This window comes from Pseudophryne corroboree, chromosome 2 (assembly GCF_028390025.1).
Source record: "Pseudophryne corroboree isolate aPseCor3 chromosome 2, aPseCor3.hap2, whole genome shotgun sequence".
Classification (NCBI taxonomy): Eukaryota; Metazoa; Chordata; class Amphibia; order Anura; family Myobatrachidae; genus Pseudophryne; species Pseudophryne corroboree.
The window spans coordinates 479,090,239-479,112,990 of record NC_086445.1 but is presented as its reverse complement, the minus strand read 5'-3'; the positions used below and the strand labels follow the sequence as shown (position 1 = coordinate 479,112,990).

The 22,752-nt window shown below is 48.3% G+C and overlaps 1 protein-coding gene and 1 pseudogene across 3 annotated transcripts in view; one reads left to right on the top strand and one right to left on the bottom strand.

Annotated features, from left to right (window-relative positions):
- Positions 1-22,752, top strand: part of ASL (argininosuccinate lyase) — a 201,269-nt gene that overhangs the window by 59,287 nt on the left and 119,230 nt on the right. For all 3 annotated transcript variants that reach the window (XM_063953842.1, XM_063953841.1, XM_063953840.1), the window contains one exon: positions 12,027-12,104. In XM_063953842.1, the coding sequence (XP_063809912.1) occupies positions 12,027-12,104 (78 nt within the window). The remainder of the gene's footprint in view (positions 1-12,026; positions 12,105-22,752) is intronic.
- Positions 20,078-20,197, bottom strand: LOC135051438 (5S ribosomal RNA; annotated as a pseudogene).

Here is a 22,752-nt window from a genome sequence, read left to right as displayed (position 1 = left end):
AACACTGGTTTTGTCCTTTATAGGATAGCACAGTCATTCAGATGAACCGACCATTTTGTCAGAAGGGTGTTATTAGTGAGTCCAGTTCTAGGAGCCTATGATGTTAATAAAGCTGTAGTTTTAAAATGCAGTAATAAAGATTTATAGTTTCATGCAATTATTTTCTCTAGTCCAACGTGCACCACCTATTTGACCTGTTCTTGTTCTTTTTGGCAGATTGACACTTTGGTTGCCGTAAGGGCAAAAAGCCCAATTTACCCCGCATTTCTGTTATCCTTGGGAGGGTGCAAACAGAAATACGTGGTAAGTGCAGCCTGTGGATTTACTATAGGCTGCAGTTGAATAACCAAGGAGTTACAAGCCCGATTGAATCTGACCCTAAATCTGTATACATTTCTCTGATGTCCTAGTGGATGCTGGGAACTCCGTAAGGACCATGGGGAATAGACGGGCTCCGCAGGAGACTGGGCACTCTAAGAATTAGGACTACTGGTGTGCACTGGCTCCTCCCTCTATGCCCCTCCTCCAGACCTCAGTTAGAATCTGTGCCCGGCTCGAGCTGGTTGCACACTAGGGGCTCTCCTGAGCTCTTAGTAAAGAAAGTATTTATTAGGTTTTTTATTTTCAGTGAGATCTGCTGGCAACAGACTCACTGCTACGAGGGACTTAGGGGAGAGAAGCGAACCTACCTGCTTGCAGCTAGCTTGGGCTTCTAGGCTACTGGACACCATTAGCTCCAGAGGGATCGAACACATGCCCAGCCTCGGTCGTCCGGTCCCGGAGCCGCGCCGCCGTCCCCCTTGCAGAGCCAGAAGCAAGAAGAACGTCCTGGAAATCGGCGGCTGAAGACTCCGGTCTTCATTAAGGTAGCGCACAGCACTGCAGCTGTGCGCCATTGCTCCCCATGCACACCACATACTCCGGTCACTGATGGGTGCAGGGCGCTGGGGGGGGGCGCCCTGGGCTGCAATTAGATTACCTTAAAATGGCAAAAAAACACATAATATAGTCTAATAAACTATATTTCTCTGACGTCCTAGTGGATGCTGGGAACTCCGTAAGGACCATGGGGAATAGCGGCTCCGCAGGAGACTGGGCACAAAAGTAAAAGCTTTATGACTAGCTGGTGTGCACTGGCTCCTCCCCCTATGACCCTCCTCCAAGCCTCAGTTAGATTTTTGTGCTCGGCCGAGAAGGGTGCATGCTAGGTAGCTCTCCTGAGCTGCTTAGAGTAAAAGTTTAAATAGGTTTTTTTATTTTCAGTGAGACCTGCTGGCAACAGGCTCACTGCATCGTGGGACTAAGGGGAGAAGAAGCGAACTCACCTGCATGCAGAGTGGATTGGGCTTCTTGGCTACTGGACATTAGCTCCAGAGGGACGATCACAGGCTCAGCTTGGATGGGTCCCGGAGCCGCGCCGCCGGCCCCCTTACAGAGCCAGAAGAGCGAAGAGGTCCGGAAAAATCGGCGGCAGAAGACGTTCCTGTCTTCAATAAGGTAGCGCACAGCACTGCAGCTGTGCGCCATTGCTCTCAGCACACTTCACACTCCGGTCACTGAGGGTGCAGGGCGCTGGGGGGGAGCGCCCTGAGACGCAATAAAACACGTTTTAAACCTTATATGGCTAAAGAAATGCATCACATATAGCTCCTGGGCTATATGGATGCATTTAACCCCTGCCAGTTTTCCTAAAAAAAGCGGGAGAAAAGGCCGCCGAAAAGGGGGCGGAGCCTATCTCCTCAGCACACAAGCGCCATTTTCCCTCACAGCTCCGCTGGAAGGACGGCTCCCTGACTCTCCCCTGCAGTCCTGCTACAGAATCAGGGTAAAACAAGAGAGGGGGGGCACTAATTGGCAGATAATACAAATACAGCAGCTATAGAAGGGAGAAACACTTATATAAGGTTATCCCTGTATATATATAGCGCTCTGGTGTGTGCTGGCAAACTCTCCCTCTGTCTCCCCAAAGGGCTCGTGGGGTCCTGTCCTCTATCAGAGCATTCCCTGTGTGTGTGCTGTGTGTCGGTACGATTGTGTCGACATGTATGAGGAGGAAAATGATGTGGAGGCGGAGCAATTGCCTGTAATAGTGATGTCACCCCCTAGGGAGTCTACACCTGACTGGATGGTCGTATGGAAGGAATTACGTGACAGTGTCAGCACTTTGCAAAAAACTGTTGACGACATGAGACAGCCGGCAAATCAGTTAGTGCCTGTCCAGGCGTCTCAAACACCGTCAGGGGCTCTAAAGCGCCCGTTACCTCAGATGGTCGACCCAGACACGGATACTGACTCCAGCGTCGACGGTGACGAGACAAACGTAATGTCCAGTAGGGCCACACGTTACATGATCACGGCAATGAAGGAGGCTTTGAACATTTCTGATACTACAAGTACCACAAAAAGGGGTATTATGTGGGGTGTGAAAAAACTACCCATAGTTTTTCCTGAATCAGATGAATTAAATGAGGTGTGTGACAAAGCGTGGGTTTCCCCCGATAAAAAACTGCTGATTTCTAATAAATTATTGTCATTATACCCTTTCCCGCCAGAGGTTAGGGCGCGTTGGGAAACACCCCCTAGGGTAGATAAGGCGCTCACACGCTTATCAAAACAAGTGGCGTTGCCGTCTCCTGATACGGCCGCCCTCAAGGAACCAGCTTATAGAAAGCTGGAAAATATCCTAAAGGGTATATACACACATACTGGTTTTATACTACGACCAGCAATCGCCTCAGCCTGGATGTGCAGCGCTGGAGTGGCTTGGTCGGATTCCCTGACTGAAAATATTGATACCCTGGATAGGGACAGTATGTTATTGACTATAGAGCATTTAAAGGATGCATTACTATATATGCGAGATGCACAGAGGGATATTTGCACCCTGGCATCAAGAGTAAGTGCGCTGTCCATTTCTGCCAGAAGAAGTTTATGGTCACGACAGTGGTCAGGTGATGCGGATTCCAAACGGCATATGGAAGTTTTGCCGTATAAAGGGGAGGAGTTATTTGGGGTCGGTCTATCGGACCTGGTGGCCACGGCGACGGCTGGGAAATCCACCTTTTTACCCCAGGTCACCTCTCAGCAGAAAAAGACACCGTCTTTTCAAACTCAGTCCTTTCGTCCCCATAAGGGCAAGCGGGCAAAAGGCCACTCATTTCTGCCCCGGGGCAGAGGAAGGGGAAAAAGACTGCAGCAGGCAGCCTCTTCCCAGGATCAGAAGCCCTCCCCCGCTTCTGCCAAGTCTTCAGCATGACGCTGGGGCTTTACAAGCGGACTCAGGCACGGTGGGGGCCCGTCTCAAAAATTTCAACGCGCAGTGGGCTCACTCGCAAGTGGACCCCTGGATCCTGCAGGTAGTATCACAGGGGTACAAATTGGAATTCGAGACGTCTCCCCCTCGCCGGTTCCTGAAGTCTGCTCTACCAACGTCTCCCTCCGACAGGGAGGCAGTATTGGAAGCTATTCACAAGCTGTATTCCCAGCAGGTGATAATCAAGGTACCCCTCCTACATCAGGGAAAGGGGTATTACTCCACGCTGTTTGTGGTACCGAAGCCGGACGCCTCGGTGAGACCGATTTTAAATCTGAAATCATTGAACACTTACATAAAAAGGTTCAAATTCAAGATGGAGTCACTCAGAGCAGTGATAGCGAACCTGGAAGAAGGGGACTATATGGTGTCTCTGGACATCAAGGATGCTTACCTCCATGTCCCAATCTACCCTTCTCACCAAGGGTACCTCAGGTTTGTGGTACAAAACTGTCATTATCAGTTTCAGACGCTGCCGTTTGGATTGTCCACGGCACCACGGGTCTTTACCAAGGTAATGGCCGAAATGATGATTCTTCTTCGAAGAAAAGGCGTCTTAATTATCCCTTACTTGGACGATCTCCTGATAAGGGCAAGGTCCAGGGAACAGTTAGAGGTCGGAGTAGCACTATCTCAGGTAGTGCTACGTCAGCACGGGTGGATTCTAAATATTCCAAAATCGCAGCTGATTCCAGCAACACGTCTACTGTTCCTAGGGATGATTCTGGACACAGTCCAGAAAAAGGTGTTTCTCCCGGAGGAGAAGGCCAGGGAGTTATCCGAGCTAGTCAGGAACCTCCTGAAACCAGGACAAGTGTCAGTGCATCAATGCACAAGGGTCCTGGGAAAGATGGTGGCTTCTTACGAAGCGATTCCATTCGGAAGATTCCATGCAAGAACTTTTCAGTGGGATCTGCTGGACAAATGGTCCGGATCGCATCTTCAGATGCATCAGCGGATAACCCTATCTCCAAGGACAAGGGTGTCTCTCCTGTGGTGGTTGCAGAGTGCTCATCTTCTAGAGGGCCGCAGATTCGGCATTCAGGACTGGATTCTGGTGACCACGGATGCCAGCCTGAGAGGCTGGGGAGCAGTCACACAGGGAAGAAATTTCCAGGGCTTGTGGTCAAGCATGGAAACGTCTCTTCACATAAATATCCTGGAACTAAGGGCAATTTACAATGCCCTAAGTCAAGCAAGGCCTCTGCTTCAGGGTCAGTCGGTATTGATCCAATCGGACAACATCACGGCAGTCGCCCACGTAAACAGACAGGGCGGCACAAGAAGCAGGAGGGCAATGGCAGAAGCTGCAAGAATTCTTCGCTGGGCGGAAAATTATGTGACAGCACTGTACTGTCAGCGGTGTTCATTTCGGGAGTGGACAACTGGGAAGCAGACTTCCTCAGCAGACACGACCTCCACCCGGGGGAGTGGGGACTTCACCCAGAAGTCTTCCACGTGATTGTAAACCGTTGGGAAAAACCAAAGGTGGACATGATGGCGTCTCGTCTCAACAAGAAACTAGACAGATATTGCGCCAGGTCAAGGGACCCTCAGGCGATAGCGGTGGACGCTCTGGTAACACCGTGGGTGTACCAGTCAGTGTATGTGTTCCCTCCTCTGCCTCTCATACCCAAAGTATTGAGAATCATAAGAAGGAGAGGAGTAAGAACTATACTCGTGGCTCCGGATTGGCCAAGGAGGACTTGGTACCCGGAACTTCAAGAGATGCTCACGGAGGACCCGTGGCCTCTACCTCTAAGAAAGGACCTGCTCCAGCAGGGAGCTTGTCTGTTCCAAGACTTACCGCGGCTGCGTTTGACGGCATGGAGGTTGAACGCCGGATCCTGAAGGAAAAAGGCATTCCAGATGAAGTCATCCCTACCCTGATCAAGGCCAGGAAGGATGTAACCGCGAAACATTATCACCTCATTTGGCGAAAATATGTTGCGTGGTGTGAGGCCAAGAAGGCCCCTACAGAGGAATTTCAACTGGGTCGTTTCCTGCATTTCCTGCAAACCGGACTATCTATGGGCCTAAAATTAGGGTCCATTAAGGTTCAAATTTCGGCCCTGTCAATATTCTCCCAAAAAGAACTGGCTTCAGTGCCTGAAGTTCAGACGTTTGTCAAAGGGGTACTGCATATACAGCCTCCTTTTGTGCCTCCAGTGGCACCTTGGGATCTCAATGTAGTGTTGAGTCTCCTAAAGTCACATTGGTTTGAACCACTCACCACTGTGGAATTAAAATATCTCACATGGAAAGTGGTCATGCTGTTAGCCCTGGCTTCAGCCAGGCGTGTCTCAGAATTGGCGGCTTTATCATATAAAAGCCCTTACCTAATTTTTCATTCAGACAGGGCAGAACTGAGGACTCGCCCTCAATTTCTCCCTAAGGTGGTTTCAGCGTTTCACATGAACCAGCCTATTGTGGTGCCTGCGGCTACTAGGGACTTGGAGGACTCCAAGTTGCTGGACGTAGTCAGGGCCCTGAAAATATATGTTTCCAGGACGGCTGGAGTCAGAAAATCTGACTCGCTGTTTATCCTGTATGCACCCAACAAGCTGGGTGCTCCTGCTTCTAAGCAGACGATTGCTCGTTGGATTTGTAGTACGATTCAGCTTGCACATTCTGTGGCAGGCCTGCCACAGCCAAAATCTGTAAAAGCCCATTCCACAAGGAAGGTGGGCTCATCTTGGGCGGCTGCCCGAGGGGTCTCGGCTTTACAACTTTGCCGAGCAGCTACTTGGTCAGGGGCAAACACGTTTGCTAAATTTTACAAATTCGATACCCTGGCTGAGGAGGACCTGGAGTTCTCTCATTCGGTGCTGCAGAGTCATCCGCACTCTCCCGCCCGTTTGGGAGCTTTGGTATAATCCCCATGGTCCTTACGGAGTTCCCAGCATCCACTAGGACGTCAGAGAAAATAAGAATTTACTTACCGATAATTCTATTTCTCATAGTCCGTAGTGGATGCTGGGCGCCCATCCCAAGTGCGGATTGTCTGCAATACTCGTATATAGTTATTGTTACAAAAATCAGGTTGTTTATCGTTGTGAGCCATCTTTTCAGAGGCTCCTACGTTTATCATACTGTTAACTGGGTTCAGATCACAAGTTGTACGGTGTGATTGGTGTGGCTGGTATGAGTCTTACCCGGGATTCAAGATCCTTCCTTATTATGTACGCTCGTCCGGGCACAGTATCCTAACTGAGGCTTGGAGGAGGGTCATAGGGGGAGGAGCCAGTGCACACCAGCTAGTCATAAAGCTTTTACTTTTGTGCCCAGTCTCCTGCGGAGCCGCTATTCCCCATGGTCCTTACGGAGTTCCCAGCATCCACTACGGACTATGAGAAATAGAATTATCGGTAAGTAAATTCTTATTATGTGTAAAAATCCCCTGCCATAATATTAATATAAAGAGCGGGAGAAGCCCGCCGAAAAAGGGGCGGGGCGATCTCCCTCAGCACACTGGCGCCATTTCCTCTTCACAGCTCCGCTGGAAGGACGCTCCCCAGGCTCTCCCCTGCAGTTTCCAGGCTCAATAGGGTAAAAAAGAGAGGGGGGGCACTAAATTTAGGCGCAATACTGTGTATTATAGCTGCTATAGGGAAAATCACTTTGTGTAGTGTAAATCCCTGTATATATAGCGCTGTGGTGTGTGCTGGCATACTCTCTCTCTGTCTCCCCAAAGGACTTTGTGGGGTCCTGTCCTCAGTCAGAGCATTCCCTGTGTGTGTGCGGTGTGTCGGTACGGCTGTGTCGACATGTTTGATGAGGAGGCTTATGTGGAGGCGGAGCAGGTGCCGATAAATGTGATGTCACCCCCTGCGGGGTCGACACCAGAGTGGATGGATATGTGGAAGGTATTAACCGACAGTGTCAACTCCTTACATAAAAGGCTGGATGACGTAACAGCCGTGGGACAGCCGGCTTCTCAACCCGTGCCTGCCCAGGCGTCTCAAAGGCCATCAGGGGCTCAAAAACGCCCGCTACCTCAGATGGCAGACACAGATGTCGACACGGAGTCTGACTCCAGTGTCGACGACGACGAGACTAATGTACATTCCACTAGGGCTATCTGTTGCATGATTACGGCAAAGAAAAATGTGTTGCACATTTCTGACATTACCCCAAGTACCACTAAAAAGGGTATTATGTTTGGGGAGAAAAAGCAACCAGTGGTTTTTCCCCCTTCAGATGAGTTAAATGAAGTGTGTGAAGAAGCGTGGGCTTCCCCTGATAAAAAAACTAGTGATTTCTAAAAAGTTACTAATGGCGTACCCTTTCCCGCCAGAGGACAGGGTACGTTGGGAGACATCCCCGAGGGTGGATAAAGCGCTCACACGCTTGTCAAAAAAGGTGGCACTACCGTCTCAGGATACGGCCGCCTTAAAGGAGCCTGCGGATAGAAAGCAGGAGGCTATCCTGAAGTCTGTATATACACACTCAGGTACTATACTGAGAGCTGCTATTGCTTCAGTATGGATGTGCAGTGTTGCAGCAGCGTGGTCTGATTCCCTATCTGATAATATTGATTCCCTTGACAGGGACACTATATTGCTAACCATAGAGCATATTAAAGATGTAGTCTTATACATGAGAGATGCACAGAGGGATATTTGCCGGCTGGCATCTAGAATAAATGCAATGTCCATTTCTGCCAGGAGAGTATTATGGACTCGGCAGTGGACAGGTGATGCGGATTCTAAAAGGCACATGGAGGTTTTGCCTTACAAGGGTGAGGAATTGTTTGGGGATGGTCTCTCGGACCTCGTTTCCACAGCGACAGCTGGGAAGTCGACATTTTTACCCCAGGTTCCTTCACAGCCAAAGAAAGCACCGTATTATCAGGTACAGTCCTTTCGGCCCCAGAAAGGCAAGCGGGTTAAAGGCGCGTCCTTTCTGCCCAGAGGCAGGGGTAGAGGGAAAAAGCTGCACCATACAGCCAGTTCCCAAGAACAGAAATCCTCCCCTGCTTCCACTAAATCCACCGCATGACGCTGGGGCTCCACTGGTGGAGCCAGGTGCGGTGGGGGCCCGTCTCCGGAACTTCAGCGACCGGTGGGTTCGCTCACAGGTGGATCCCTGGGTTCTACAAGTGGTATCTCAGGGATACAAGCTGGAATTTGAGACGTCTCCCCCTCGCCGTTACCTCAAATCAGCCTTGCCAGCTACTCCCCCGGACAGGGAGTTAGTGCTGGCAGCAATTCACAAGCTGTTCCTCCAGCAGGTGATAATAAAAGTTCCCCTCCTTCAACAGGGACGGGGTTACTATTCCACAATGTTTGTGGTACCGAAACCAGACGGTTCGGTGAGACCCATTCTAAATTTAAAATCCTTGAACACTTTTATATAAGAAGGTTCAAGTTCAAAATGGAATCGCTCAGGGCGGTTATTGCAAGCCTGGAAGAAGGGGATTACATGGTATCACTGGACATCAAGGATGCGTACCTGCATGTCCCCATTTACCCACCTCACCAGGTGTACCTCCGTTTTGTGGTACAAGACTGCCATTACCAATTCCAGACGTTGCCGTTTGGTCTGTCCACGGCACCGAGGGTATTTACCAAGGTAATGGCCGAAATGATGATACTCCTTCGAAAAAAGGGAGTTATAATTATCCCATACTTGGACGATCTCCTTATAAAGGCGAGGTCCAGGGAGCAGTTGTTGGTCGGAGTAGCACTGTCTCAGGAAGTGCTACAACAGCACGGCTGGATTTTGAATATTCCAAAGTCGCAGCTGGTTCCTACGACGCGTCTGCTGTTCCTGGGTATGATTCTGGACACAGAACAGAAGAAGGTGTTTCTCCCGGAGGAGAAGGCCAAGGAGTTGTCATCTCTGGTCAGAGACCTCCTGAAACCAAAACAGGTGTCGGTGCATCACTGCACGCGAGTCCTGGGAAAGATGGTAGCTTCTTACGAAGCAATTCCATTCGGCAGGTTCCATGCAAGGATCTTTCAGTGGGATCTGTTAGACAAGTGGTCCGGATCGCATCTTCAGATGCATCGGCTGATCACCCTGTCCCCGAGGGCCAGGGTGTCTCTGCTGTGGTGGCTGCAGAGTGCTCATCTTCTAGAGGGCCGCAGATTCGGCATACAGGACTGGGTCCTGGTGACCACGGATGCAAGCCTCCGAGGTTGGGGGGCAGTCACGCAGGGAAGAAACTTCCAAGGACAATGGTCGAGTCAGGAGACTTCCCTACACATAAATATTCTGGAACTAAGGGCCATTTACAATGCCGTAAGTCAGGCAAGACCCCTGCTACAAAACCAGCCGGTGCTGATTCAGTCAGACAACATCACGGCGGTCGCCCATGTAAACCGACAGGGCGGCACAAGAAGCAGGATGGCGATGGCAGAAGCCACAAGGATTCTCCGATGGGCGGAAAATCACGTGATAGCACTGTCAGCAGTGTTCATTCCGGGAGTGGACAACTGGGAAGCAGACTTCCTCAGCAGGCACGACCTCCACCCGGGAGAGTGGGGACTTCATCCAGAAGTCTTTCTACTGATTGTAAACCGTTGGGAAAGGCCACAGGTGGACATGATGGCGTCCTGCCTAAACAAAAAGCTAAAAAGATATTGCGCCAGGTCAAGGGACCCTCAGGCGATAGCTGTGGACGCTCTAGTGACACCGTGGGTGTACCAGTCGGTTTATGTGTTCCCTCCTCTTCCTCTCATACCAAAGGTGCTGAGGATAATAAGAAAGAGAGGAGTAAGAACTATACTCATCGTTCCGGATTGGCCAAGAAGGACTTGGTACCCGGAACTGCAAGAAATGATCTCAGAGGACCCTTGGCCTCTACCTCTCAGACAGGACCTGCTACAGCAGGGGCCCTGTCTGTTCCAAGACTTACCGCGGCTGCGTTTGACGGCATGGCGGTTGAACGCCGGATCCTGATGGAAAAGGGCATTCCGGTTGAAGTCATTCCTACGCTGATAAAAGCTAGGAAAGATGTGACAGCAAAGCATTATCACCGCATATGGCGAAAATATGTTGCTTGGTGTGAGGCTATGAAGGCCCCCACAGAAGAATTTCAGCTGGGTCGATTTCTGCACTTCCTACAGTCAGGAGTGACTATGGGCCTAAAATTGGGTTCCATTAAAGTCCAGATTTCGGCCCTGTCTATTTTCTTTCAAAAAGAACTGGCTTCACTGCCTGAAGTTCAGACGTTTGTTAAGGGAGTGCTGCATATTCAGCCCCCTTTTGTGCCCCCAGTGGCACCTTGGGATCTCAACGTAGTGTTGGATTTCCTAAAATCACATTGGTTTGAGCCACTTCAGACCGTGGAATTAAAATATCTCACGTGGAAAGTGGTCATGCTTTTGGCCTTGGCTTCGGCTAGGCGGGTGTCAGAATTGGCGGCTTTGTCCTGTAAAAGCCCCTATCTGATCTTCCATATGGACAGAGCAGAATTGAGGACGCATCCCCAATTCCTCCCTAAGGTGGTATCAGCGTTTCATTTGAACCAACCTATTGTGGTGCCTGCGGCTACTCGGGACTTGGAGGCCTCCAAGTTGCTGGACGTAGTCCGGGCCCTGAAAATCTATGTTTCCAGGACGGCTAGAGTCAGAAAGACTGACTCGCTGTTTATCCTGCATGCACCCAACAAGCTGGGTGCTCCTGCTTCTAAGCAGACTATTGCTCGCTGGATCTGCTCCACGATTCAACTTGCACATTCTGCGGCTGGACTGCCGCATCCTAAATCAGTAAAGGCCCATTCCACGAGGAAGGTGGGCTCTTCTTGGGCGGCTGCCCGAGGGGTCTCGGCTTTACAACTTTGCCGAGCTGCTACCTGGTCGGGTTCAAACACGTTTGCAAAATTCGACAAGTTTGATACCCTGGCTGAGGAGGACCTTGAGTTTGCTCATTCGGTGCTGCAGAGTCATCCGCACTCTCCCGCCCATTTGGGAGCTTTGGTATAATCCCCATGGTCCTTACGGAGTTCCCAGCATCCACTAGGACGTTAGAGAAAATAAGAATTTACTCACCGGTAATTCTATTTCTCGTAGTCCGTAGTGGATGCTGGGCGCCCATCCCAAGTGCGGATTGTCTGCAATACTTGTATATAGTTATTGCCTAACTAAAGGGTTATTGTTATGAGCCATCTGTTCGTGAGGCTCAGTTGTTATTCATACTGTTAACTGGGTATAGTATCACGAGTTGTACGGTGTGATTGGTGTGGCTGGTATGAGTCTTACCCGGGATTCCAAATCCTTTCCTTATTGTGTCAGCTCTTCCGGGCACAGTTTCCCTAACTGAGGTCTGGAGGAGGGGCATAGAGGGAGGAGCCAGTGCACACCAGTAGTCCTAATTCTTTCTTAGAGTGCCCAGTCTCCTGCGGAGCCCGTCTATTCCCCATGGTCCTTACGGAGTTCCCAGCATCCACTACGGACTACGAGAAATAGAATTACCGGTGAGTAAATTCTTATTTTTTGGTGCTTATGACACAGTATAGAAATGTACTTTACGCTAATGAAACAAAGGTTAGGTCCATCTCGGGCATAATTTCAACAATGAAAATTATGGTTCTAAACAAATATAATGTTTGTTACCTTCTCAAGAGAAAATAAGCCTTCTTATTTTGACCTAGAAATAGCATTGGAACTGCAATGCTTTTGTTAATGCCGAGGCGAATGACAACTCTAAGCAACTGACAGGTAAACCTCACTGCAGATGCCTGACTTGATTCTTTTCTGTTCTGCAGAGAGGTTCACATACTGTTTCCAGGCTATACTCATATGCAGAGAGCACAGCCTATTCGCTGGAGTCACTGGATACTGAGGTAATCCACTTTGGGCAACTTTTTGTATTTATTTGTAAAATGCAGTTATCTGAATACATTTGATTCATTTTATTGATCTTGAGCAATCCATTATAAGCAAATGCCCCTTACCTACATGGAATGCACACTGCAAATCACAGGAGAATGACACTGGAGATCAATGAGCAATTAGCAGAATTTGGGAAGTAGCATACATCTTATCTATGATTGCCTGTGATATAGTGTCTCTAAGGAAAAATGTATACTGTTCCTATGTATTGTATACATTTGAGGTGTCAAGAACATAATATGGGGAGAAGTATTGGAGCATCTGTCAAAGTGTTATTCTGAGAGGACATGCGTTTCTTCTGCATAAAGCATTGAATTTTGCAACCCATCATAGCCAGAGCAAAATTAAGTACTTCCGAAGATGAAGGTCCCAGCCGCTGTTTCCTGCCTTGTAGGCCAGCAGGCTGCTGTGAATAGTGAGAGCTGTTTTAACTACTTCTCCTTGTAGTACATTTTCCATTCAGATTCCCAGCATTTCCTCTTATGACTATTAAAAAAAGGGCCATAATTTACATATAGTATAGTGATCTCAACAGTCAGTCTTGGTAGGCTGACATTTAATATCAGAAGCACAGACTCATTTATTACAATCACAGTAACAGTATCACTTCTGTTTTCAGTGGATGCTGCATACTCATTTTGTCTCATTTTAACATACTTTCATGGTGTTACTAACTAGTGGTCCCATTACATAAGGTTTCTTCTTCGGGTTCCATAGGGCTCCATAGTAGAGTCAGTGGGAAGGTAGGTGGTGGACCGGGCACCGAACAGTTAAAGCTTTAGGTATCCCAAGATCGTCTGGTCCTCCCCCCATCACCCTCGGTAACTCCAGCCCCATATCAGCTAGCATGCCTCCCATGGAGGACCCCGGAATGGAAGCTGGCCTAGGGGGGACATTGTATGCTGTCCTCCCTCCGGAGACAGACCGGAGGGGCTGACGTGGAAAGCGGTTCGTCCGGGACTCCACTAGACCACCAGGGCAAACGTACTGGTGCAGGTTTTTAGTAGAAAGTAACCAGGGAACTGGTGGTTTAAGTCCGTACAGGGGAGTTCAGCCCTCTTCTGCGACCCCTCCACAAGCTCAGGGCGCCAATCCACAGTGGTCTTCCCATCGCTGAGCTGCTCCTCCTCCACCCTCCTCCCTCTTAGAGACCCACAGCAGCCATTTTCAGCTCTGCAGCTACAGGTCTCCGGGAACACTGTGACATACAGTTTCCCTGTATACCTCTCCTAGGAGACAGGTTATACAGTGCTATATCCTACCAGCCACTGCAGTCTGTGTAGCTGATTTAGTGCTCATTGCAGTGTATTTTATTGTATTCTGCATTGTCTGTGACCTGTATTAGCCCTACTGTCTGATTACACTTTTCCCTTTTTCTCTATGTCCTGGAGGATGCTGGGGTCCACATTAGTACCATGGGGTATAGACGGGTCCACCAGGAGCCATTGGCACTTTAAGAGTTTGAGAGTGTGAGCTGGCCCCTCCTACCAGACTCAGTTTAGAAAATGTGCCCGGAGGAGCCGGTCACAGCTAGGGGAGCTCTCCTGAGCTTTTCTAGTAAAAGTTAATTTTAGAGTTTATTTTTTTACAGGAGGCTGTTGGCAACAGCCTGCCTGCAGCGTGGGACTAAGGGGGGGAGCAGTGTCCACCCTGCGGGGTCTGAGCCACTGACTCCGCTGACTGGACACTGAGCTCCAGAGGGGTCAGATCGTTCCCCGCCACAGGGGACCGCTAGCCCCAGCAGCATGCCGCCAACCCCTTACAGAAGCTGAAGAGTGGTGAGTGAGACACCAACCACCCAGCAAGCCGGGGGCCGGTGTGAAGATGGTGGCAACGGGGAGGGAGCGCAGTACTAAGTGCGCTCTTGGGAAGGTTCAGAGGCACATAGTGCAGCGCTGTGAGGGGTACCCTTAGGCCAACGCTTACCCCACACTGGTCAGCAAGTCTGTCGGGGTCCGCGGATCTCAGCCAACAAGTTTCTCCTCAGGCCAGTATAATCTATGAAGAGCGGGAAGACCGCGCCATTAAGGGGGTGGAGTTTCTCCTCAGAGCGGACCCAGCAGCGTTCCAGCGCCATTTTCCTGCCTGCACAGCGCTGGATGGAAGAACAGGTCCCTCCACAGCAGCTCCAACTGTCCGTACACGGTACCAGGGGGTTGCAGAAGAGAGGGGAGGCTGTAAAATGACTCTGTCTCCTATTAAGGGTCACAGTCTGCGCTGACAAGGGGTCTCCCTTTGCTGAAAGCGCTGTGTGTGGGTTGGCTCCGATCTCTGTGTCTCTCTTGCCTTTCTTGGGGGGGAAACTCTGTCTGCCCCCACCTGTGTGTGTGTGGAGTGTTTGGTGGTCTCCTTTAGCTATGTCCAGGGACACTCTGTCATATGCTGCAGAGGATTCATCCTCCCAGGATGATCCCATTCCATGTAATCAGGATAGCACTGGTTTAGCACAGATACCAGCAAGGGAAGCAGAGTGGTTTTCCTTTATCAAATCTTGGATTTCTCAGATTTCTGACAGGGTTGCAAGTAATGAATCTGCAACCCAGGTATTACAGAGCTCTATGGCAGTATGGCCTGTTTCTGGTACCTCAGGACGCCCCGCCATATAACCCCACAAACGTGCGCTTGTGCATGTTACACAAGACAACATGGATACCGATTCTGACACTACAGATGGTGATGGGGATGTGTTGCGGGGGTCCGCATCTCTTGCAAAGGGGGTGCAGTTGATAGAGGCTATCAGGGATGTGTTAAATGTTAATGATACCACACCTGAGTAGGTTGAGGAAGCTTTTTTTTACTGAAAATAAGAAAGCCTCGCTAACCTTCCCTGCGTCAAAGGAATTGAATGCTATATTTGAGAAAGCATGGGTAAACCCTGAGAAAAAATTCCAGGTCCCTAAGAGGGTCCAGGTGACATTTCCTTTCCCTGAGGAGGATAGGAAAAAATTTGAAAACCTGCCGATTGTTGACGCCTCTGTGTCCAGACTCTCAAAGAAGGTGGTTTTCCCTGTTCCAGGATCTACCGCCTTAAAGGAGCCAGCTGATAGGAAAATTGATAACACGCTTAAATCAATGTATACTGCTTCAGGGGCCATATTACGTCCCACTATTGCTACTGCATGGATTACAAAGGCAATAGTAAAGTGGTCGGCTACCTTACTTGAGGATTTGGATACTATGGATAGGGATGACGTTGCTTTGTATTTACGCAACATACATGATTCTGCAGGTTTTATGGTAGAATCCATGAAAGACCTGGGTTCCATGGCTGCGGGAATTTCTTCCATGTCTGTTTCAGCCCGTCGGGAACTGTGGCTGCGCCAGTGGTCGGCCGACGCGGAATCCAGAAGGAGTGTGGAGTCCCTACCCTATACAGGTCAGGCTCTCTTTGGGGAAGCTCTAGACGCATGGATATCCACCGCTACAGTGGGTAAGTCTCCGTTTCTTCCCTCAGCAGCACCTGCGCAGAAGAAATCTTTCTCTTTATCTGCACCGCAGTCCTTTAGTCCTAACAAGCCCAGAAAGGCCAGAACATCCAATACCTTCTTTAGGGGAGGTCGGGTTAAGTCCAAGAAACTTGCCGCTGCAGGTTCCCAGGAACAAAAGCCTACTTCGGGTACGCCAAAGTCCTCCGCATGACGGTGGACTGCACGCCCCGGTGGGGCCAGTGGGAACGAGACTCAGACACTTCTGTCATGTCTGGGTATCGTCCGGCCTGGATCCCTGGGTAATAGATATTGTGTCTCAGGGATACAGGCTGGAATTTCAAAGTCTCCCTCCTCATCGCTTTTTCAAGTCAGGCTTACCAACTCTGTTAGAGGGCAGCACAGTATTACAAGACGCTGTCCGGGAGCTGGTGGAGGCACAGGTCATTGTGCCAGTGCCACCTCACATGCTGACCAAAGGTTAGTATTCGAACCTTTTTGTGGTACCGAAACCGGATGGTTCGATCAGGCTCATTCTAAACCTGAAATCATTGAACCCCTTTCTAAAGGATTTAAAGTTCAAGATGGAGTCTCTCAGGGAGGTGATATCAGGTCTGGAAGAGGGAGAATTCCTGGTATCACTGGATATCAAGGATGCGTACCTCCACATCCCGATCTGGCTGCCGCATCAGGTTTATCTCCGCTTCGCATTGCTGGACTGTAATTTCTAGTTCCAGGCCCTGCCATTCGGCCTCTCCACAGAGGGTGTTTACCAAGGTGATGGCGGAAATGATGATTCTCCTCCGCAAGCAAGGGGTGAACATATCATTCCATATTTGGACGATCTGCTGATAAAGGCATCGTCCAAGGAGAAGCTACTGCAGTCCATTGTTCTCACAACACGACTGCTCCAGAGTCACGGTTGGATTCTGAACTTTCCAAAGTCACATTTGGAACCAACCCAGAGGTTGTCATTTCTGGGAATGATCCTGGATACGGAAATGCAGCGGGTGTTTCTGCCGCTGGAAAAGGCGTTGGTACACAAGCTATGGTCCGGGATGTCCTGAAGCCGCCCCGGGTGTCGATTCATCAATGCATTCGCCTGTTGGGAAAGATGGTGGCCTCTTACGTGGCTCTCCAGTACGGGAGGTTCCACGCTCGGACCTTCCAACTGGATCTCCTGGACAAATGGTCAAGATCTCGCCTCCACATGCACCAGAGAATTCTTCTGTCGCCAAGGGCAAGGATTTCACTCCTCTGGTGGCTCCAGTTGCCTCACCTTCTGGAGTGCCGCAGGTTCGGGATTCAGGACTGGGTCCTTCTAACCACGGATGCGAGCCTCCGGGGCTGGGGAGCAGTCACTCAATGAGTAACCTTCCAATGACGGTGGTCAAGCCTGGAAGCCGGCCTGCCCATCAACATCTTGGAACTAAGAGCTGTCTACAGCGGTCTTCTCCAGGCGGCCCCTCTTCTGAGAAATCGGGCTATTCAAGTGCAGTCGGACAACGTAACAACAGTGGCTTACATAAACCGACAAGGCGGAATGAAGAGCAGAGCGGCAATGTCAGAGGTGACAAGAATACTCCTCTGGACAGAAAGACATGCGTTAGCGCTGTCAGCCATCTTCATTCCAGGAGTAGACAACTGGGTAGCAGACTTCCTCAGCAGACACGATCTCCATCCGGGAGAGTGGGGCCTCCATCCGGAGGTGTTCAAGGAAATAACAGATCTTTGGGGACTACCACAAACAGACATGATGGCCTCTCGTCTCAACAAAAAGCTTTGGCGTTATTGTTCCAGGTTGAAGGACCCACATTCAGTGGCAGTGGACGCCCTGGTGTCTCCGTGGGTGTTCCAGTCAGTGTACGTGTTTCCACCACTCCCACTCATCCCAAGAATCCTAAAGCTCATAAGGAGAACGAGGGTTCAAGCGATCCTCATTGCCCCAGACTGGCTAAGAAGGGCTTGGTACGCGGACCTTCTGAATCTACTGCGAGAAGATCTGAGGCCTCTTCCTCTTCAGGTGGACCTGCTGCAGCAGGGGCCGTTCGCCTATCAAGACTTACCGCGGCTACGTTTGATGGCATGGAAGTTGAGCGCCTGATACTTGCTCGAAAGGGCATTCCGAAGAAGGTCATTCCTACTTTGATACAGGCTAGGAAAGGGGTAACGTCTAAACGTTACCATCGTATTTGGAAGAAATATATCTCTTGGTGTGAATCCAAGAAGTTTCCTACAGTGGAGTTTCAACTCGGACGTTTCCTCCACTTCCTGCAAGCAGGTGTGGCTATGAGCCAGATTTCGGCCCTATCCATTTTCTTTCAGAAACAATTGGCTGCCCTCCCTGAGGTTCAGACCTTTTTGAAGGGAGTTCTGCATATCCAACCTCCCTTTGTACTGCCTGCAGCGCCTTGGGACCATAACGTGGTGTTGCAGTTCCTCCAGTCGGATTGGTTTGAGCCTCTACAGGAGGTAGATGTCAAATTTCTTACATGGAAGGCGGTCACTTTGTTGGCCTTAGCTTCTGCTAGATGTGTGTCCGAGCTGGGGGCTTTATCCTGTAAAAGCCCTTACTTGATCTTCCACGAAGATAGAGCTGAGCTCCAGACACATCACCAGTTTCTTCCGAAGGTTGTGTCTGCATTTCATATCAACCAACCTGTTGTGGTGCCAGTGGCTACTGACTCCTCAATTACATCAAAGTCCTTGGATGTCGTAAGGGCTCTGAAGATATATGTGAAGAGAACTTCTCGTCACAGAAAGTCGGACTCTGTTTGTCCTATATGATCCCAAGAAAATTGGGTGTCCTGCTTCTAAGTAGACGATCTCTCGCTGGATCAGGTTCACTATCCAGCACGCTTATTCTACGGCAGGACTGCCGTGTCCAAATTCTGTTAGGGCCCACTCTGCTCGTAAGGTGGGGTCTTCCTTGGCGGCTACCCGGGGTGTCTTGGCAGTGAAACTTTGCCGAACTGCAACTTGGTCTGGATCGAACACGTTTGCAAAGTTTTTTACAAGTTCGATACTTTGGCCTCTGATGACCTGAAGTTCAGTCAGTCAGTTCTGCAGGAGCCTCCGCGCTCTACCTCCCATTCCTGGAGCTTTGGTACATCCCCATGGTAATAATGTGGACCCCAGCATCCTCTAGGAAGAGAAAATAGGATTTTGGTACCTACCGGTAAATCATTTTCTCGTAGTCTGTAGAGGATGCTGGGCGCCCGCCCAGCACTTTGTTTTCCTGCAAATGTTATTTGGTTCAGTACCACTTCGTTTTAGTTGAGTACTGCGTTGTTACTTGGTAAGTAATGTTTCAGCTGTTGCTGAGTGGTTCAAGCTAGTAGGCTTGACGTGCCTTGTATGTGTGAGCTGGTATGAATTTCACCATTATCTGTGTATAATCCTTCTCTCAAAGTATGTCATCTCCTCGGGCACAGTTTCTAGACTGAGTCTGGTAGGAGGAGCATAGAGGGAGGAGCCAGTCCACACTCTCAAACTCTTAAAGTGCCAATGGCTCCTGGTGGACCTGTCTATACCCCACGGTACTAATGTGGACCCCAGCATCCTCAACGGACTACGAGAAAAGGATTTACCAGTAGGTACCAAAATCCTATTTTCTCCCTTTCCACCCTAATGAGCAGGTGTTTAAGGGGTTGTTAATACTTCACAGCTACCAGTGTTTGTGAAGTACAGTTATTATTGCACACTGCCTAGTGCCATATTGTGTGATGTACTGCACTGGTACAGGTCATCAAATCTATTCTTCAAATAGAAGAGGAGGATCCCGCTCCTCAACCAAAGAAGGCCTAACTATTTGAGCGTACGTGAACTTAATGAGGAGACCGCACCGGTTGTAATAAATGAATAATGAAGTAATAAGATAGTTATCTCCCAAAAGAAGCCAACTTACTAATATGCAGGAAAGTCCTGTATTTAAAGTATCCCACACATGTTAGCAAAACAAAGTTGCCTATTTTATGTGCTGTGGGTTTACTGTTGGCGGTGCTCCCCTAGAGCCTGAATATTATACATTAATACCAAGAGAAGAAACAGATGACTCTGTTTGGGAAGCACTCTTACTCAGGAAGATAGATATATTGTACCTCAGTACACTGAAAAGATTTGAATAAATCAAATTAAATTCCGTGTTTTTTAGAGTTAGCGAAGTTCCTTCTGAGAATGAATAATAGCTATGCGAATTTATATGGAATATAAACTTATCCTATTGTTAAATACTGGATAAGTAATTAATAGTAGTGAACTGATGTTTGCTGTATATTAATTATGTGCTGAGGAAGGGTCCTCCCTTCTACCATTAATGACTGGGAAAACTTTATATATGAACCCTCATTCAGTCTGCATGTATCACATGGGAAAAAGTGGTAGACGCAGGGAATTAAATCATTGGTTCATTCCGATTCCAAAAAAGCTTTTCCCCATTCTTTGTGGGTGATCACAATTAAGTGCCCTCGAGGGTTGGTATGTGTCTATATGGACAGATTATCTTGCAGCACCAAGATGTTCCCAGGTAGTCTCCTATCCTGGTACTGGTCCGGCCTTCCAATGCTTGGCTTCCAAGTTCGGAAGGATTTGGGCTTATCCAAAGGAGTATGGCCGCAAGATAGTCCTTATGACATCCCTCCACCTATTGGGCTTGTCTTAATAGGATATTGGTAAATGATGTTCCTCATATATGAAGGAGGACTCAATAATTCAGTATTCGGAGCAAGCCAAAAAAAAATTTTGGTGGTACTTTCTGTGTGTTTGGGGCAGGTAGTGTTATAACAGATAAGACCAATTTGCTGTCACCGTTTCTCACCTCTGCTTTTCATCCATCATACCATTAGGCATAGGGTGGAGAATGAGAGAGTGAGACACAAGCATAAGGTCTGAAGAAAGAAGATCAGAGCAGTCTGGGTGCTGTGCCTACTTGTAAGATTCTGTTGCAATGCCTTGCAGAACCTATACTTTGGTAGGTCCACAACAGACGACACACTCTTTGAGAAAATGTGCTAAGAATTGACAGTTTTAGTTAAGGCCGTGAGTCTATAGTGTATCAATATACTATGACATATAACTCTCATTAAACGTTAAGAGCAGCCAATTTTCTGTCACCAAGTGCTGCACAGATTCAAATAACACCTGCATCTGTTTCTGATTGTATCACACAGAAAGATACACTTTTGCAGACAGTCTAAATACCTCCATCTGATAATGTGGTCAAATACTTTGTTTATCAGTAACGACATTCAAACTGGCCATTCATGATCAAATACATCTATTACAAATCACGGCAATTAGAGTGGCCGTTCTTGTGAGTGGCAACTCACAGGTCCATTCTATTGTTGACTAATATGATGTTTTAGTTATACAAAATAATTGTGTCAAACTTGTGTCTGTGTCACTGATCTCTATAGACACTCAGTAATTAGACACATTTATGGTCAGTTATCTAGGCATACAAAGTGAAGACATGTGGGTTTATCCCTCTCAGTATGTATGTCTGTATGTTAAGTATGCTATAAAGTATTTATGACACCCGTCAGCATATGACCACCTCCCGATTTCGGGTGGTGTGTGTGACTTATTAGATAAGAACCATGTATCGTACTGGTATGATACCCTTGTCACCTGGTTGTCTGGTATAGATCTAGCTGGGGTGATGACTTGTCCGCCTCCGTTCTCGCCGCTCAGCCGAGCGGGTTACAGCAAGCAGCCCGTTCACCCGATCACGTGTGCGCACCACGTGATCGGCGCGTCTCCTGACGTACGTTTCGCTTAAGCTTGTTCACAGTTAGGGAAAAGTAGATACTGGCGCCGGCTGTTTCTCAAAATAAAGAACGAAAACAATTATAACAATTTAAAAAATCTCATATTTAATTAAATCTAAGAAATATGTAAATAGCACATGAATAAAATGATAAATAATAATCACATATAAATAAAATTAGTAGCAATAATATCCTAATGGAAAATTGAGAGTCTCTCTGATGGCTTATTGACCACTTCCATTCAAGTGGGGCAATATCACTGGTGGTCTGGCTAGAACTCTGTCCTCCAAGTAATCCTCATGAATAAATGGTTGGAAATATTACCATGGTCTCAGTTGAAGGTCCCCTTGGTTCTCAATTGCAGATCGAGGTCCAATAGCAGCAGGGGAACAAATGGAGACGTCAGAAACGGTACCGTTTGTAGAGGTTCTTGAGGATTCGAAAAGAGTCCCAAGGTGTTGCCAGAGAATGCCAGGTGAAAATCAGTGTGATGCCCGTGGTCATATGAGAGTAATGGCTCAACGCGTTTCGCTGGTCTATGTCCACACCAGCTTCCTCAGGAGCATATGATCTGGATGTGCTTAGATAGACTTATATACCCTCATAATTTGAGGTAAATTAAAACACCTGCTACAATGATTAACAGGTGAATAAACATTCATATATTCCGATTTTATAAAATACATTTATTATGAGACAGAAGGCAATCATATTGGAAGACATACTTTCTCAAGAAATTGGAGTTAAAAACGAGCATAGGATGATGTAGAAATGTTAAAAAGTAAAGGTTGTATAATTAATTATTTATTGGTCATGTGATCAATCCCGATCACATGATTAGACATTGTCCAATCACCATAGTGGTAGGTATCTCCAGCATGTGTCAGAGACCGGAAAAGGCCCATATAAGGAGTCATTCCGGTCACGTGACATAAGTGAACCACGTGACCGGAAGGGCATAGCGGTTCACATAGAGGAAGTCTCTCGTCTATGACGGTAAAGGCATTGCGTTCCACAGACGCAATGCATATGTATCGCGGGTTGACATGGCAACCCGTCAGGGTGGTCTGCATTAATCAGTGCGGTTCACATAGAGGAAGTCTCTCATCTATGGTGTGAAAACATTGCGTTCCACAAACATGATATATATGTATCGCGGGTTGGCATGGCAACCCGTCACGGTAATCTGCATTAATCAGTGCGGTTAACATAATGTGTTTAAGCAGACGGCATCAATATACATTTTGGGTATAGTTTGTACAATTTGATATAACCAGATGAATCATTTAGATCTTATTCAAATTCAGATTTAATAGGAACAGCCCGTACCAATATGGTGAACATATTCAGATTTGTATTCATTTTCATATTCATTCCATAAGGGGTACATTCACATAGTAGGGAAT